This window comes from Pezoporus occidentalis, unplaced genomic scaffold (genome assembly GCF_034315485.1).
Source record: "Pezoporus occidentalis ecotype Australia unplaced genomic scaffold, CSIRO_AGI_Poc_V1 ctg28, whole genome shotgun sequence".
Classification (NCBI taxonomy): Eukaryota; Metazoa; Chordata; class Aves; order Psittaciformes; family Psittacidae; genus Pezoporus; species Pezoporus occidentalis.
Genome location: NW_026914718.1, coordinates 7,821,967 through 7,837,667, shown reverse-complemented (window position 1 = coordinate 7,837,667; position 15,701 = coordinate 7,821,967). Strand labels below are relative to the sequence as shown.

At 40.4% G+C, this 15,701-nt stretch overlaps 1 protein-coding gene across 4 annotated transcripts in view; it reads right to left on the bottom strand.

The window, feature by feature from the left end:
• Window positions 1-9,661: 9,661 nt before the first annotated feature.
• BBS9 (Bardet-Biedl syndrome 9) overlaps window positions 9,662-15,701 on the bottom strand; it is a 259,751-nt gene continuing 253,711 nt past the window's right edge. For all 4 annotated transcript variants that reach the window (XM_062625490.1, XM_062625493.1, XM_062625491.1 and 1 more), the window contains one exon: window positions 9,662-13,177. Coding sequence is in view for 2 of the 4 variants with exons in the window: in XM_062625493.1 (XP_062481477.1) it covers window positions 13,137-13,177 (41 nt within the window). In the remaining 2 variants the exon portion in view is untranslated. The remainder of the gene's footprint in view (window positions 13,178-15,701) is intronic.

Sequence of the window (15,701 nt, the reverse complement as noted above, 5' to 3'; positions counted from 1 at the left end):
TATAAAATATCCTATAAGGACAACAAGAAAGTAAATGGTAAGAGAAATGCTGATGCTGTCTTAACCATGGGACTCCCAGCAGAAGCTATTCAAGAGGCCACAGGCCAAGCAAACAGAGTACAGTGGCATATGCTCATACTCCTCCCTGTTACTTTGCTGCTGTAAATAGTTTGCCTTCCAGAGATAATAAAAATTACTTTGAGTTATGTGTTTTTGTGTTGGATTCACCCTTGAACATCTGCTGTGCCTGATGAAGGATAAGAGCTAATGAAATCACATGGAGAGTGACATGTGAGGTACTTTCTTCTTTTGTTTCCAGTTTGTGAGACAAACCAAAACCTGCATTTTTGCTATTCCAGCTTATGAATACCATGCCAAGGAGTACTCCAGAAACACTTTATAAAATGGAAGAATGATAGCAGATGAGGGTGGACCCTCCTTCTGGATTCCACCCATGCCCCCAAAAGACAAAACATGCTTACTTTGACAGAAGATTGCACCCCTCAGCCAGGATGCAGTTCAACTTTAGATGCCTCTACCAGCAGAGAAAGGCAAAGGCTCACAATTTTGCTAAAAGACAAGTTTCCAACAACATGCATCTTGTAAGAGCATCACTTCACCTACTGAGACTTCCTTCCTCCTGCTGCTGCTCTTGTTTTTGTAGCAGAATGTCTCCCAGGACTTTCTTTGAATGACAACTAAAGGCTTAAAAATTCAGAGGTGAGTTCGAGGAATGAATGCATCAAGTAGAAGCCTCCTCTCCTTCACATGGATGCCCTCATTCCCACTCAAGTGACTGAGAGGAGACTAAGGGCCATTAATTTTAAGACATCTATAATAAAAAGTTACAGCTTGTCGACAGGACAATCTGCTGCTGTGTGGAGCAGCTGCTGGCAGGTGGCAGTGTTGGAAGACCAGAGCCCTGCAGCCAGCAGCCTGAGCAGGGATGAGCGGGAGCTGCTGCCGCAATCAACCTGAACCACAGAGCTGGTTATAGCAATCTAAGCCACATGTGCTAACGGCTTGCTCCTACAGGAGCGAAATGCTCTCTTGGTTTGCTCTCAAAATGGGCTTTTCCTTTTCCCTCATCTGGCATTGGGCTTTTGCTGTCCCCGCCATTAGTACAACACAACTTATTTTATCTGGAAAACAAAGCAAAAGACAGTCTTACAAAGAGACCCTATTTATTGTTATTTTCCAAGTACAAACCTTAATCAATTTACTGATTACTTTTTTTCTTAAGAGAATTGGCTATGCAACACTGCAGCTGGCATAGGTAAGAAATCCTCCCTACCATTTCTTCTTGGCTTCTGATTTAAATGAAGCACGCTCAGTTAAGCATTAATACCTGATCTGTACTACTGCCTGACAGTACCACACAGAGCGAGCAATGAACTGACAATCATAAGTGGTCTTTTTCAGCTTCGACCATCAGGATATGTTGGTATAATATACATGAGCAAACTGGGGTAATCCTGCACTGATCTGTTCTAACTTCTGTGAGTTATGTACCTTCCTATGAGTAATAGAGCCATTATTAAAGAAGCAGTATTACAAGATTTAATAATTATACTGACCTGTGCCCCAGTCTGACTAATGAAATCCTAGATAATTCTGCATGTGCTAAACCCCAAAATTACTCAAGAGTACACAAAAAAAAAAAACAAAACCAGAAATAAGCAACTATACTAGCAATAACAAAGTAGAAATCTGTTAAAAACCCATCTCGTTTTAGTACCCATGCACCCAGGTCAGATGAACCGAAGACCTTCGCCAAAAAGCAAACACACAGCCACTTGGGCAAGAGAAAAAAAGTACTTCCAAAAAGCAGCGTAATTCATCTACCTGCCTCTGGGCTATCTAAGGCTCTTTCAGAGGGAGATGAGAGATTGAATGTGCCAGAGGTGGGCTTTTGGTGTCATTACACAGATCTGCAGGGGGTTTCTGCCAAATCCCAAAGTCCTCTGACAGTAGCATGCCTCTAAATACATCATTTAGAAGCAATAGGTAAACAGAGACAGAGAATTGTATTTACTTTGGGAAAGTATCAGTCACATGGCTTGTATATATTAGCAGGTGAAACCCAGGAGAGTAAGCTGAACCTCTTGTATCTGAAGAAAACAACTGATCAACATTTTTAAGGCTTCACAGAATTTTAAATATGTATTTACATGTGGTGTATGCTATTTATTTTTGGTATCTTTAAATGGAGACTCTGAAGGTAGTGCCTGCTTTTAACACTGTTAGGTGTGGATCAAACTGGCTTTAATATCCTTATGTTTTGATCAAACTGAAATCAGCCTGTGCGGCTGTAGCGTGTATGTGTCAGTATGGAAATCAGTAAGATAGCTATTATTAAACAAACAGAAGATTACAATGCTGGAAGTACCTTGGGCTCACTGTTGTAATAGATCACATAATTTCATAGAATAGTTAGGGTTGGAAAGGACCTTAAGATCATCAAGTTCCAACCCCCCTGCCATGGGCAGGGACACCTCACACTAAACCATCTCACCCAAGGTTATGTCCAACCTGGCCTTGAACACCGCCAGCGATGGAGCATTCAGAGCTGGGCAGCCCATTCCAGTGCCTCACCACCCTCAAATTACAAATTTAGACCCTTCCCCAGGAAATACACATCAGAATAGCCCTGATGAGGTCCATGAGAATAATCACATCATGGGCAGAAGGCCCTCCTGTAAGTAGCTGTTGCAGCAGGTCCTCAGAGGAAACCAGGATAACTCCATTTAAAAGGGGATGACTACAACAAGATAGGGATGCTCCTGTGTTCTGGTTCAACTCTGTGTTGGGTTATCCAAGGAACAGGTCTCTTCTCCCAAGGGGGCTACAGTAGATCTGAGGGAGGCAAAAATCACCCCTGTACTTACAGACTGTGCCAGGCAAGCTGCATTGCTTGGGTGGCTTGCTTAGGACCTAAGAGATCATCTGGGATGGTATTTCATAGAATCACAGATGAGTTTGAGTTGGAAGGGACCTGAAAGCTCATCTAGTTCCACTAGACCAGGTTGCTCCAAGCCCTGTCCAACCTGGCCTTGAACACTGCCAGGGATTACTTAACTTTCACAATTACTTTCTCAGACAGACTTGTTTTGCAGCATGTGTTTACCTTCAGAAATGTTCATATGAAGAAAGAAAAATATCAAACAATAAATCACAGAACTGTGGGTTCCACAGGCCCGCAGTGGAGCTGCTTTCAGTTCTGTTGTGCCAGAAGTAATGAAAGCAACTGGAATTCTGAAAGATCATTTCTGTGCATCCTTCTCTAAAAATAAAAAATCATCCCCACACTCCAAATGACAATGAGTTGACACCCGAGCATTCCACAAAACAACAATACAGGCCATCTATTAAAGAAAGCAACAGCATGAGCACACAGCACTCACAACAGTTCCATGCTTTGCTTCTGGATTCACTCCAACTGGCTCAACACACAGCACAATTCCCAAAATGCAGGAATGTTGCTGCTATGAAGCACTTGGAGGACAACAACCAAGCCTCAGCTTTGTAATGATAGGATTTCAAAAAATGGCCATTTATTTTTAAATAGTCTCTGTGGTTTGTAAAGCTGTTTCTGCAGAGCATGGAGAGGATAAAGCACACATACTTCCACAGGCTTTCAGCTGCTGGCCCAAGTGCAGAAAAGGATTAAGACAAGACAGTTCGAATTAACATGATGCAAACTAGGAGAAATGAGGAAGAAAAGATGGCTCTGAAAGCTACACTTTGTTTTCCCATAGAATAGGTGCAGTGCAAACTAAGCATTTTTTCACAGCTAGCAGGATCCAACCAGACTGCAAAAGTATGAGGCATGGGAGCAGCTGAACAATAGCTCTATTCACCCGCAACCAAGTTCTCCAAATCCAGAGTCTCACTTTTGGGGTTCCCAGTCTGAGCCACGTGCCTTGAGTTGAACTGGGGTAGCTAAAAGATGAGCACAATCCAAATTATCAGGTAGGTTTGATAACACTTTAGTGAGGGAAAGGACAGGGACTGAGCCAAGCCTAGCAGAGACAGTGTGGTACATGAACCCAAAAGATATCCTCTTGGACATGCAGTGGAGATGGAGAGAGACATGGGGCCCTGTAGAGAGAAGCAAAATACTATTATACCAGTTTATAAATGTTATTCTATATTATTCTGAGCACCACCTGGTGCTATACTTTACAAACAGTGGAAAATATATAAAGGGGAGCTAAGTGACACCTCTGACATGAGCCACGCAGAGGCATGGACCTGGGTGAATCCATGGTGAATTTTGAGGGATGTTGGCACAGCCTGACTGTGCCAGAGCAGGAGATTTACCCTGGAGAAGTAAAACTGAACATCCCTGCTTCTGCCCTGCTCAGGAGCAGAGAGTAGCCTGCTCATGTGTGGGGAGAGGAGAAGAAGGGCAAAAGGGATAGTGCATGGTTCTAGGGCTGGCGAGGAACACTGTCAAAGCCTCAGCTACCCCTGTTCCAGTTTGTTCTAGCTGAGAATCAAACCCACAATCTTCTCACCACAGCAGCCACATGACTAACAGTCTAGTGCTGAGTAACAATGAAGTAGGCACAAGAAATTAAGAAGGAGAAAGGTTTTCCTTTTGCTTATACCCTCTGGCTGTTTTTTTCTGAAGAAAAATGCCCTCTGGCCACTTCGGTGAGTAAGTTTACCATTATAGAAACTGCTCTACCACACCCCTGCATGGTGAATCAGTGCGAGTTATACAACTTTGATCTTTACAAGTGGTTGGATCTTCTTACCTCTGCTGTGCTGCTCACTTTACCTGCAGCGGTGCATGACTGGTTCTGAAGGAGAGGCAGCTATAGACAGGGGCAGAAGTGATACAGAGAAGGAATATTTTGTTTTTAAACTTGGTGAATAAAAACTTACAGCAGTGAGGACAATGACCAGGAGAGGAATGAGTTTCAAATCAGAAGTCAACGTGGAAGTGATCTGGTGACGAACCTTTATACAAAAAGTCACAGCGCATGCAGGTTTCCATAAATGTTACCACAAAGCCTCCCCTGGCAATGCTATAGCAACCCAAATACATAAAACACACAGGTAAATCCTGAATTCACATCCTAGCTCAACCCTCGAGGGATGGACATGCCTGCTCTTTTAAGGCCTAACTCAGCTAAACACTCAGGGTTCAGATTTTTGCACCGGGTATCTTCAAATGACAAGAGAGATGGGGGAGGATTTGTAGAAATTGTTCTGTCCAATGCAAGAATCCTGAACAAGTAGGACGAAGGCTGTACCGTTATGCCTATTTGGTTTTGTGCAGTCATTATCAAGCTGAAGGTAGGAAGCTCACTAGGCTTAGAAATTAGGTCCTCCCTCAGCATGCTGTAAACTGGAAGCCAAAAAATCAGTGGCCAGGTTTGAAAAAGTTGATCTTGGTAAGAAGCAAGAAAGGTTAAATGTACAAACTCTGTTACTCATTGAGATTTATTTGCTCAGTTCTAATTTTAACTTTGGTTAGCCCAATAAAAGGTATCACATCACTGTCTGGGTAGCTGTTGTACAAAAAACAATGCAGCTACCAACCTTCCTCCGTTGGATGACATACTTGGGCAGTAGCCCTTTAAAAAAAGCTTCAACTTCTTAAGAGCACATTTGGTTTTCCATTCATTATTTTCCTGATGCTGAAAGTAGTGTTATTCATCCCAGAGAAGAATAGCTACATTGTATTTTAAAGGTTTCACCAAAACACTCATTTTGCTGCAAGTTTTCCTTCTTTCAGAATTTTAAAACACATGTACAAAGTGGCTGCTGGGCAAACCCATCAATTTATGGTCAATGGTATCCGGGAGAAAAAAGGAAGAAGCAAATAGGAGAAGAAATGAATGTTGTGATTGCAAGAGTGACTGCTATCTACAAAAATGTGGATGATAAGAAGGACTCCTCCCCCCATGAGATGAGCTAGTGAATGGTGAATGTGGAATGACTTTGTTAAAAAGAGAGACCAAAATAGAAAAATTAATTCTGAATACACTAAGAGTGTACTATCCACAATCTGCAACCACCTGCATGTTCATAGCTCTCTTCCACCTTATCTTTGCTAACCTTTCCTGCGGTACTTAACAGAAGACCACCCTTTACCTTTTCCAGTCTTGACTGCCTGCAGTGAGGAAGTATCATCCACTTCTGCTTGGACCTTGCTTTCCTGTGATCCTCAACCTCTTAATTCACAGTGATGTGGAACCAGAAAGGCACAACTGACACGGCAGTGATAAATCATAGCTCTTCTGAAGGGCCAGCCATATTGTCCATATTCTTGTTTGGTTGTTTGGCCACAGAAACATTCACTTTTACTCTTTTTTTACTGATATCAAGCTGTTTGTTACCACTGAATCCAGCCCTGCTGCTTGATCATCGAACACCCACATGTACTAACCCTGAGGGCACAGTCTTACCCAGATGAACAGGATTCCTATTCTCAGAATACATTTCTCTGTGGCAGCTGGCATGGGAGCTTTAGAACACAATCCTGATGAGAATCCAGATCCCTGGATCTCCTCTTCCTCCTCCCAGGCCCTCCAGTCACTACCAGAGGGGACAAATCCTTACAGATGAAATACTATTGCAATGGGAAAATTTGACTGCTTCTGGGACTTGCACCTTGAGGTCTGTAAGGCAGCTGTTCGGTGTCATGCTGAAAGATATGTGTCGTGCCACCATGAAATATCCAGTTAATGCTGGAACATGGCACTCAAACATGCTGCCAAGAGAAACCCTCTTTGTTTCTACCAGATCAGAAACAATCGCACAATGTTAACCAAGCTGTATGCTTACCAGTTCCTAGTTACAGTCATAGCTCAAGCAGAAGGAAGACACTACACATCCAGACAGCTGGAAAAAACAGTTCCTGTTATATATCTAGCAACTTGACTGTTCTCCAATATTTATGGATCCCAACTGCCTCCACTTCATTATACCATCAGGGGAAGAAAACGTACAATAATCCCCTTTATGTCTCCTGTAATTGAATCCAACCATGATTATAACATATTATGGGCACTTGAAGCAACTATTAATTATTGAATACTTGCTTCATAATGAATTGGAGTATCATCTGCCATAGACCAACTTCTTCATATATTCTCTAACTCATCCAAGATGCTATGGAACTGGTCTATCCTTCAAAATGAATAAAGTAATAAAATCAATACAATAAAACCTCTTTTCTCTCCCAATCACACTGCAGACTTTGCAATACAGTCTCACCAGATTTATGAGAGTAAGGAGAACTGGCTCAAGCCATCATTGGATCAAAATCCTTGTTGTTTTCTAAGGTTGTCTAAGAATAGCACCTATGTTACATTCATTAACAATGATAAAATGTCTCAGTATAAGAGGAGACTGGAGCTGCCAGGTTTTGAATTGTATGTGAAATTCAGGAAATAGTAATAACAACAACATCAATTTAGAGAAACCATAGCAACTTTTTAAGAGATAGAGGGCCCAGCTTTCTGTTGCTCAAATGCCAAATTAAGTAAGCGCATTCTTGTTAATAGAACATGTCCTGGAAATACATCCCTCCAGTATTCTCTTGGTTGGGAAGGATGCTGTTCACTGCTGGATTTCCTAAACTGTTTCATAGTGCTGCTTTGGTTGTTCAAAAGCTGCTATACTTCATCCTGAGAGTGATTTCATCTTATGAGTGGCTGAAGTAACATGTATAAAATGCTCTGTGGTTTTACTTGTAAGGGCCCATTCCCCATGCAGCATCACTCTCTACAGAGAAGCAACCACCTCTGAGGTGGAATGCTGAAGCTAGTTAATTGATACTGACTAGCTAACACTCATGCATATTGTAATTTTGGAATAGTATCTTTTGGAGAGACCCTCATAATTGATTACATCAGCCAGCTAGTTAAACTGCGCTTGTATGTCATCTTATTGTGACACAACTCTGGTAGAAGAGTACGGATGCTCTCCTGTCAAAATCAATGGCAAAATACTCAGTTAAATTCAATGAAAATAGATTTAGGACTCTAATCAGTTTACAGTAATGACTTAGGATGACCGACCTCCCTTTCACAATTTCTGATCAGGCAGGCAACAGCTGACATAATTGGAAAAGCTCTTATCTTGCCTCTGCAGCTGAACACACTGTCAGCCTGCACCCAGCTGGAGCTGTGGTGGAGGGTGATCTATGATTTGTAATGATCATCCCCACTTAGGAAGCACTCCAAGTCTCTATTCTGCCTGTAAAGATGAATCAAAGTATCTTATCAAAAACTGCTATCATTTTTCTCTGTAGCTTTAACTGGTTTTGTAAAAAATAATTTCCAAAACAAATATTTCTTATTATGAGAGTGTAGTGTTAAAGTGGTGCTAGCAAACAACTGAGTAATACAATACGCTCATGGTACATCAAATGGAAAATACTCCCATTAGAGCTAACATCAATCTACCAGCTATGGCTTGAGATTGTGGATCTCTTCCAGGGCTCCTGGTTACTTCCATGTTGTTTTTCCTGCTATAAAAACACAATTTTGCTCAATCCTTTAATTTAAGAATGAGGGTGGATACCAAAATCTTCAATACAGCAGATTCATACAAACACATTGATGCCTTATACACACATAGTAAAACTAAGCACATGACAGGGCACGTGAAGGAAACATCAGCCTACAATGAGTGCATATGAAAATATAATTGTATTTTACTTCCTTTCCTGCTTTCAACATTATGAAATTCTTGGGAAATGCCACAGTATTTTAAAGTAGCAATCATTCAAAAGTGTTTGCATATTGCATCTGTTTGTACTCCTTGCTATAGCAAATACAACCTTGTTATAGCAAAAATACAGCAATAAGGACACATTGTCAGGGAGCACCAGGTCATATCAGTTAACTGGGTTATGCTTCCATCCCATGATTAACTATATCATTTGCTAACAGAAGTACTAGGTGTCTCTGCTGGTCTCCTGGATAAAGCATATTCTCCCATATTAGCAGCTTTTATATAGCAAACAGCAAGCAACCTTGAAAAAGAGGACAGAAATAATAATTCCTGGTACCACTGACCATTGTAAGAATTTATAAGACAGGAAACAGACAAGCAGGGAGGAGTTTCAGACTCCAAACAATGTTTTTCAGTCTTGCTATAAATACCAACCTTGAACTTGGTCTACTGGAATATTAGGATAAATTCTCACAGACAGAATGCATTCTAAACCAGTACTAGATTGGGTCACTTCTGCTAATTATAAGCCCTGCCCTGTAGGCAGCGAGTGCCTCGGCCTCCCACTTGTTTCCAGAGGACCTGAGGGTGTTCCATCCCCTCAAGAGGATCAAGGTTGAAATCAGTGGAGAGCTACACAAACTTTACCTTCGAGCTGGAAAGGAACACAGTCATCTGTAAATGGCACATGAAGATACCACATAAATACTGGAGGAACCTTATGCTACAAGGAAAACGAACAAAGCAGCATGATGTCAAGGGGTGACAACAAACAGGGCTTTGGGAAAACTCAAGGTTCATTTTAAATAAAGAAGGGATGCAGAAGCTTGGTTTCAGGAGTATGTCATGTATTTCACTGCACCTTTACAGCAGTTTTTAAATGGATTATTTATAAACAGGATATTCTGATAAGAAGAAAGATACTTACTCAATATGACAAATACTATGTGTGTGTGGGGGGGGATATGCTGGAAAGTGTTCACATAGAAATACAATCTGCGCAGCAAACTTCAGTTTATGGCAGTAAATTACTCTTTCTAAGCAGTACAAGAATATTGGAACTTATCTCTAATGCTTGCTGTTACAGTAAATGCTGAAGAAAAAAAGACAAAGCATTCAAAACCCAGCCCCTGGAAAGTAAAGAAATGTTGTTTCTCTGTGTCATAGTTTAATAATAGTTGGACAGAAGAATCAATCTGGGGCTGAAAACCACAGTCCTAGTTTGAACTCAGCACTGTGTTCGAAGCCCAAAAGATCAGCAGAGCCCAGACCTCCAGATTTTGGTCATCAGAGCAGTAATTGTTTTAATCTGTTTTTCTACATTGCAACAGCACAAAAACAAAATGAAAGAAAAGCCCTTGGACAATAACATTCAGAAAATAATCTCTACCAAGAAAATCAACTCCAGAAGGATTTACCTGTTTAATACAAACACAAAAGTATGAATTTGACATTGGAACTTACTTGAGAAAATGTATTTCACAGTGCTCTAGCACAAATATAATGGAGTTGCCGTGACTCACAGTGTTGTTTGCAAACTGCCAAAAAATTCCTTTTAGATATATGTATACAAAACTAATTTCAAAAAGATCATAATTACACATTAATTTTTATCTGGGAGACATACACACTTCACCTCAAATAGCTAAACATGCAGACAGGCTGTGTCTTCAACCTGACCAGAAGAACTGACCAGGCACTACTCTCAAATCCTGTTCAACAGTTTGATTGGGCAGCAATGCCTGTCTTGGCCTCCGAAACATCACTGATGAGAACCAAACATTTGGTTCCCCTGAACTAGCAATGCTTCCCGACACTTTACAGTTGGCCAACCCTCTTCACTTCAAAACTTCCTGTAATTGGCCTGAATTTTTCCAGCCAAAAAGAACTTTCTTAAAAATTCAAACTCCATTTAAGAACTGCGAAGAATTACTTTACAATATTTCCTCTTAGCCTGCTGCGTAAATGACTACGTTTCAATTGCTTCCTTCCTCTGAATTAGATGGACTGTTTGGCATTGGTGGAAACTAAGTAATTTCTACTCGATGCAACTTTCAAATCCTGATGCTACCAAATACTGCAATTTAGTGCAATGTACAAAGAGGTCATACATTACTCCTATAGATAGTTCTACCCTTTTTTCCTCCCTCCTCTTTATTACCAGTATGTTTTCCCCTTTCTGTAAAACTATTCTCATGAGACTTCATTTTACAAAGCATGCAGCGGAAAAGGCAAGAGTGCTTCTGAGCCTTACATCTTAAAATGACAGAAAATAACTTAAATAAGAGTGCACAATATAATTGACCTCAGTGCCTACTCACTGTTTACCCTAAATTCCCAATGAAGCCAGGCAGCTCTGAGCACTGGGATCACATTCAATAATGGTAGATATGACAGAGTAATACATTTCACGGAAGTCTCACAGTAGTCTGCTTTCCAGCTATATTATATGCCTATAGCTTAGGATTCTTTGGTCCAGGATTCTACACTGTTATGGTACAGGCTTCCAGTAGTAACTGTGGTTGATTTTTCTAGATTACCTAGTAGCTGCTGACAAGAGGACAAAAGAAGTTTTGAGATCTATAGTTAAAGTTTAAACCTAATAGCTACAGTAATTGATTAGCTCTCCATGGATTTTCTTTGGTCACTGAGGTGTGTACAGAGACTACAGGAGATTATTTTATAGAGTAATTTTGGCAGCGCAGCAGGGTAACTGGACAATGGGATGGATACCACCCTCCTGACAAAAACCACGGGGGAGGGATCAGAGCAAAGACAACTCAGCCAGCAGAATCACTCCATAGCAAGCAGGGGGTAGGATTTTTTCCTTCCTGGGAAAGCAGCAAGATTTCTGGCCCCACAACTTGTAGATACCTGAGGTCTCCTGGGGGACAGAGTAATTTTTACTGGGAGTCACTGCCCGCTTCAGTCCTAGAGGTATCAGAACCCAGTTCCCTGGCCACTTAGCTCTATTTAATATTTAGTAGCTAACATGTTGAATAAGGCTCTGTAAAACATGGTCATATTATGTTTACTGAACCAGAGTAGGACCAGATAGTTAAGCAGCAGATGCAGACGTGGCACAAGGTTGGTTTCGTACTGGGGGTGCATATAAAAAGGTTGAAAGTAGATACAGAGATGATAAAGGTTGATGGTTTAAGACATCTTGAAAAATAATGTCCTTTTTTTACCCACATACCAACCTAGCACCACATCAACTGTCACAGCCTCTGCTGAAACAGCATATAAGTGAGTTGGAGGGATCTCTTTGATGGCTACAACAGGAGCTGGTCAACCCCTGTTTAGGAGAGTGGGATGTAGAGATGGCTCATGCAATTGCATCTACCAGAAACTAAGCTAAGACAAGCATTGCCTTTTGATTCTGCTATCCAAAAGGCTGCAACATATTTTGGTATGAACCAGCAGCAGTCAGGAGAGGCCTCATTCAAATGCCTGTTTTTACACTTGACCCACGTCTCAGTTATTTTCAGTCCCAAGTACCTTTTACTGATATCTCAAATCACTCTCTGGAATCCAGACATGAGCCAGATGCTTCCAAATCCAAGGTCCTCTCAAAGGTCACCCTAGTTGCTGAGTGTTGCGTTTCAGGCACCTTGAATGAACCTGAATTTCAGAAGGCGAATAGTCAGCACTTTCTAAAAACTCAACCCTCAAAGCACCCTCCAACTGGATTAATAAAAATTAAGGCACTTGGAAATCAGTTGTTACTTCTGAAAATCTTGCCCATAACTAGAACAGACTGATTGACAAGAATAACAGAACTCACAGGTAACCATAAAAAGATCCATGTGTTGCTGTGCTCAAGGTACTTACAGTGTAAACTTTATTCACATTCATAGTGACATAGTTTATGGCAAAAGGGTTTGCCTTTTCTGTCCAGTAACCATATTTTACTCTGTATCTCTAGAGAGCAAGAATCTGCATAAGCAATGAGAGGAGAAAAAAGAAGGTTGATGGATTACCAGTTTTTCTTTTGGTGGTGAATTCAGTTGTCTGGAATCATGAATGTTAGTACAGCAGGAAACGAGATAGATATCTTTTGTCAAAACTGTGATATAACAAATGTTAATATAATCTCAAAGGGAGTTACCGTTCAGAGTATCTTTAAGAAAAAAAAGATAAACCATATCCTTAAACAAAGGTTGCTTTTAACTATGTGTAAATAGTCTTTGATCAATCAACTGAATCCTTAGAAAGGGATAACATAACACAACACTCCTACCACAGTTGGGTAAGTGCTTAAACTTTGTTCACGGAAAGGATGCTAGTTGGCAGGGAGACCCAGCTCTGTATCTGTATAAATTAGCACAGTCCTTCTGGAAGCTGCAGTCAGTGCAAGGTAAAACGGGTTGGTACTGATGCACTATAAATGCATCTGACATCAGAGAGAAATTCCTCCCAAGGGCCGTCTTTGGATTTCATGGCTCTTCTGCTTCCTCTGCTGATTCCCCAGACAAGCCTATTAAGAAGAAAGAAGATGCTTAAAAATTCAGTGTATCTGGCAACTACATGCACTACATTGTTGACTTCATCAGTTTGTAAAACCCTTGGTTATAGCTGGAGGAAACAATTTATTACATGCAAAGCAGTTATGATAAAAAAGCATAACTTGCAAATTCAAGCACTCACAAGTTTAGAAAATAAAAAAAAATAAGGCAGTAAGGGCAATTTGACATCAGCTGTTTTACGCATATGATGGATGACAGAGTCTAAGTTATAAAATCACAGACCACTTTCACATCATAGAAACATGACAGAGAACAACTGGGCATATGATCTGAGACACAGTTACTCCAATCTACCTGCATTTTGCCTGTCCCTTTTTCTAGGTAGAACTGGCAATACATATTGCAAAACAATAGAAAATTGGCTCCATAAACCCATTAACAACTATTTTATTCTATATATTTTTTTTTTTTTTTAATACCAGACTAACATTTTGGAGAAGGGGAAAATAGCAAAACCCTTGTATTGAAGATAACTTCTGCCTCAACCCAAAACTCTGAGTTTCCTATTTTCAAGTACCAGTTCAAGATATGAATGCATCCTGTACTGGATATCAATCTTTGCAATAATGAACCTGACAGAATTGAAAAAGTGGGTAGAAACTCATAAAAAGTTGCTTGGAAAATCCAGGGAGAAAAAGAACCGTGGATAATCACACAAATTTGTAGAGGCAAATACTTGCATGACTTTACATTGAACTGATTATTTAACCCAGCTCTTATTATTTAACAGGTCCACTCTTAATTTGTGTTGAAAATGATTTAACTTAAATTCTTTTCTAATAAATGTAAAGCAATCCAAAATATACTCGCACCATCTCCACAGGATATATGAATAATAATAAAAAAAACACACAGCTTTTATGTTTTGTTCTGTGGTGTTTGGGTTTGGTTGTGAGTTTTTTTTATGAGCCATTTCTGAAGAAAGCTGAAATCCACACACCCCCAATGAAGTGAAATGATCCAGAAGGTCCGCAGAATAAAATCTGAGCATCCAAGTCTTCTAAATTCAAACCACCACTTGCCTGTCAGCCCAACCGCCTTCACAGTCTCGTTCACACAAATTTTTGCACCAACAATATATATAATTCTAAAAGAATATGCTTTCATTTACACCTGTGCAATTCCTCATCAACAAAACCAGATACATTTCTTTCTTCAGTTTTTATTTTCCACTGTCAGTGTTTTTTGGAGCTTGGTGTTTTCAGGATTTACAATGCTTTACTGCTGGTACTAAATTCAACAAACTTTATCTCAGGCCTTGAGACTGAAGGAAAGCATCAGTGAAGCTAACAGAGCAGGAGATCAAGGATAAAATCACCAAGATACAAAAGACTAAAGCAGTAAATTTTCAGCACCAGCTGGAAGCCCAAGGCCCCCGAGGCACTAAGAAGTTCCCTTTACTGAAGCTTCTACTGGTTTCTTTCCTTTTTTTTTTTTTTTTCCTAAAGGACAATTAAAAATACCATGTTAAGAGCTGTCTCTGGTTTACAAAGGTCAGCCCTCAAATGGCAGCTCTTTTGTTCAAAACTCTCATCACGTAGCACATGCTGGGATGCCAAAGGAACCAGCAGCAGGTCCCATCTTGTTTCATTAATGATCTAGGGGAAGGAGGTAGGTAGCACAATAATGTAATGTGTGGATTATAAGAAACTAAGATGAGCTACAAATGTTGTTGAGGAGAAAGATTGCTCTAGGACTAAGAGATTAACAAGGTTGAGAAAAGATAAAAAGAGACACCATTTGCAATACACCACGGAAATAACAATCTTAAACACAGATACCTTGCTGAGGAAAGCCCTGCAGAAGTAGCATAATGGAAAAAGTTGTTTAAGACATGCATCTGCAGTGAAATACCCCATGTAGAATACTCCATGTAGCTCAATGCAGTGTAAAAGACACTGCAAAGCTCACAGTTAATACTGTCCCTGACTATATAGCTTTGTTGAGATCACATCTGGAGCTGTTTACAGCTCTATACTACATAAAAGGTACTTCCCCCCACCATAATCAAGGAAAAGAGTTTGCAAGAATTATGAAATCAGTTTCTGCCCACTCTTAGAAAAGCTGGACACACACATAGTTCAGACGAGAAACAGCAAGAAGGTGCTATGATTATGGTCAGCAATTTGAACCTGAACAGAACAGCCACAGAGACCAGGAGGCACTAACCTCTGCATTAGCATTGCTCGCTAAGCTACACGCTCAAGACACGTAACGCTGCCACTATACAGTGTCCTCAACTTCAATACATTTGAGGACTGGATAGAGAACATCTAAAGCAGCATAACAGCACTGAAATTAAGGAAGGGAGGTTTACAAAAATACTGGGGAGAAGAGGGAAATCTTACTGAAAAGGCCTTCTTGATGCATCTTTACTAGGCTGAAAATACAGCATGTTAAAAATTAGAAATTATGAAATTATAATGCAAAGAAACTCATTTGAGCCATAAAATAGTGCCCAAGATACTGCTTTCA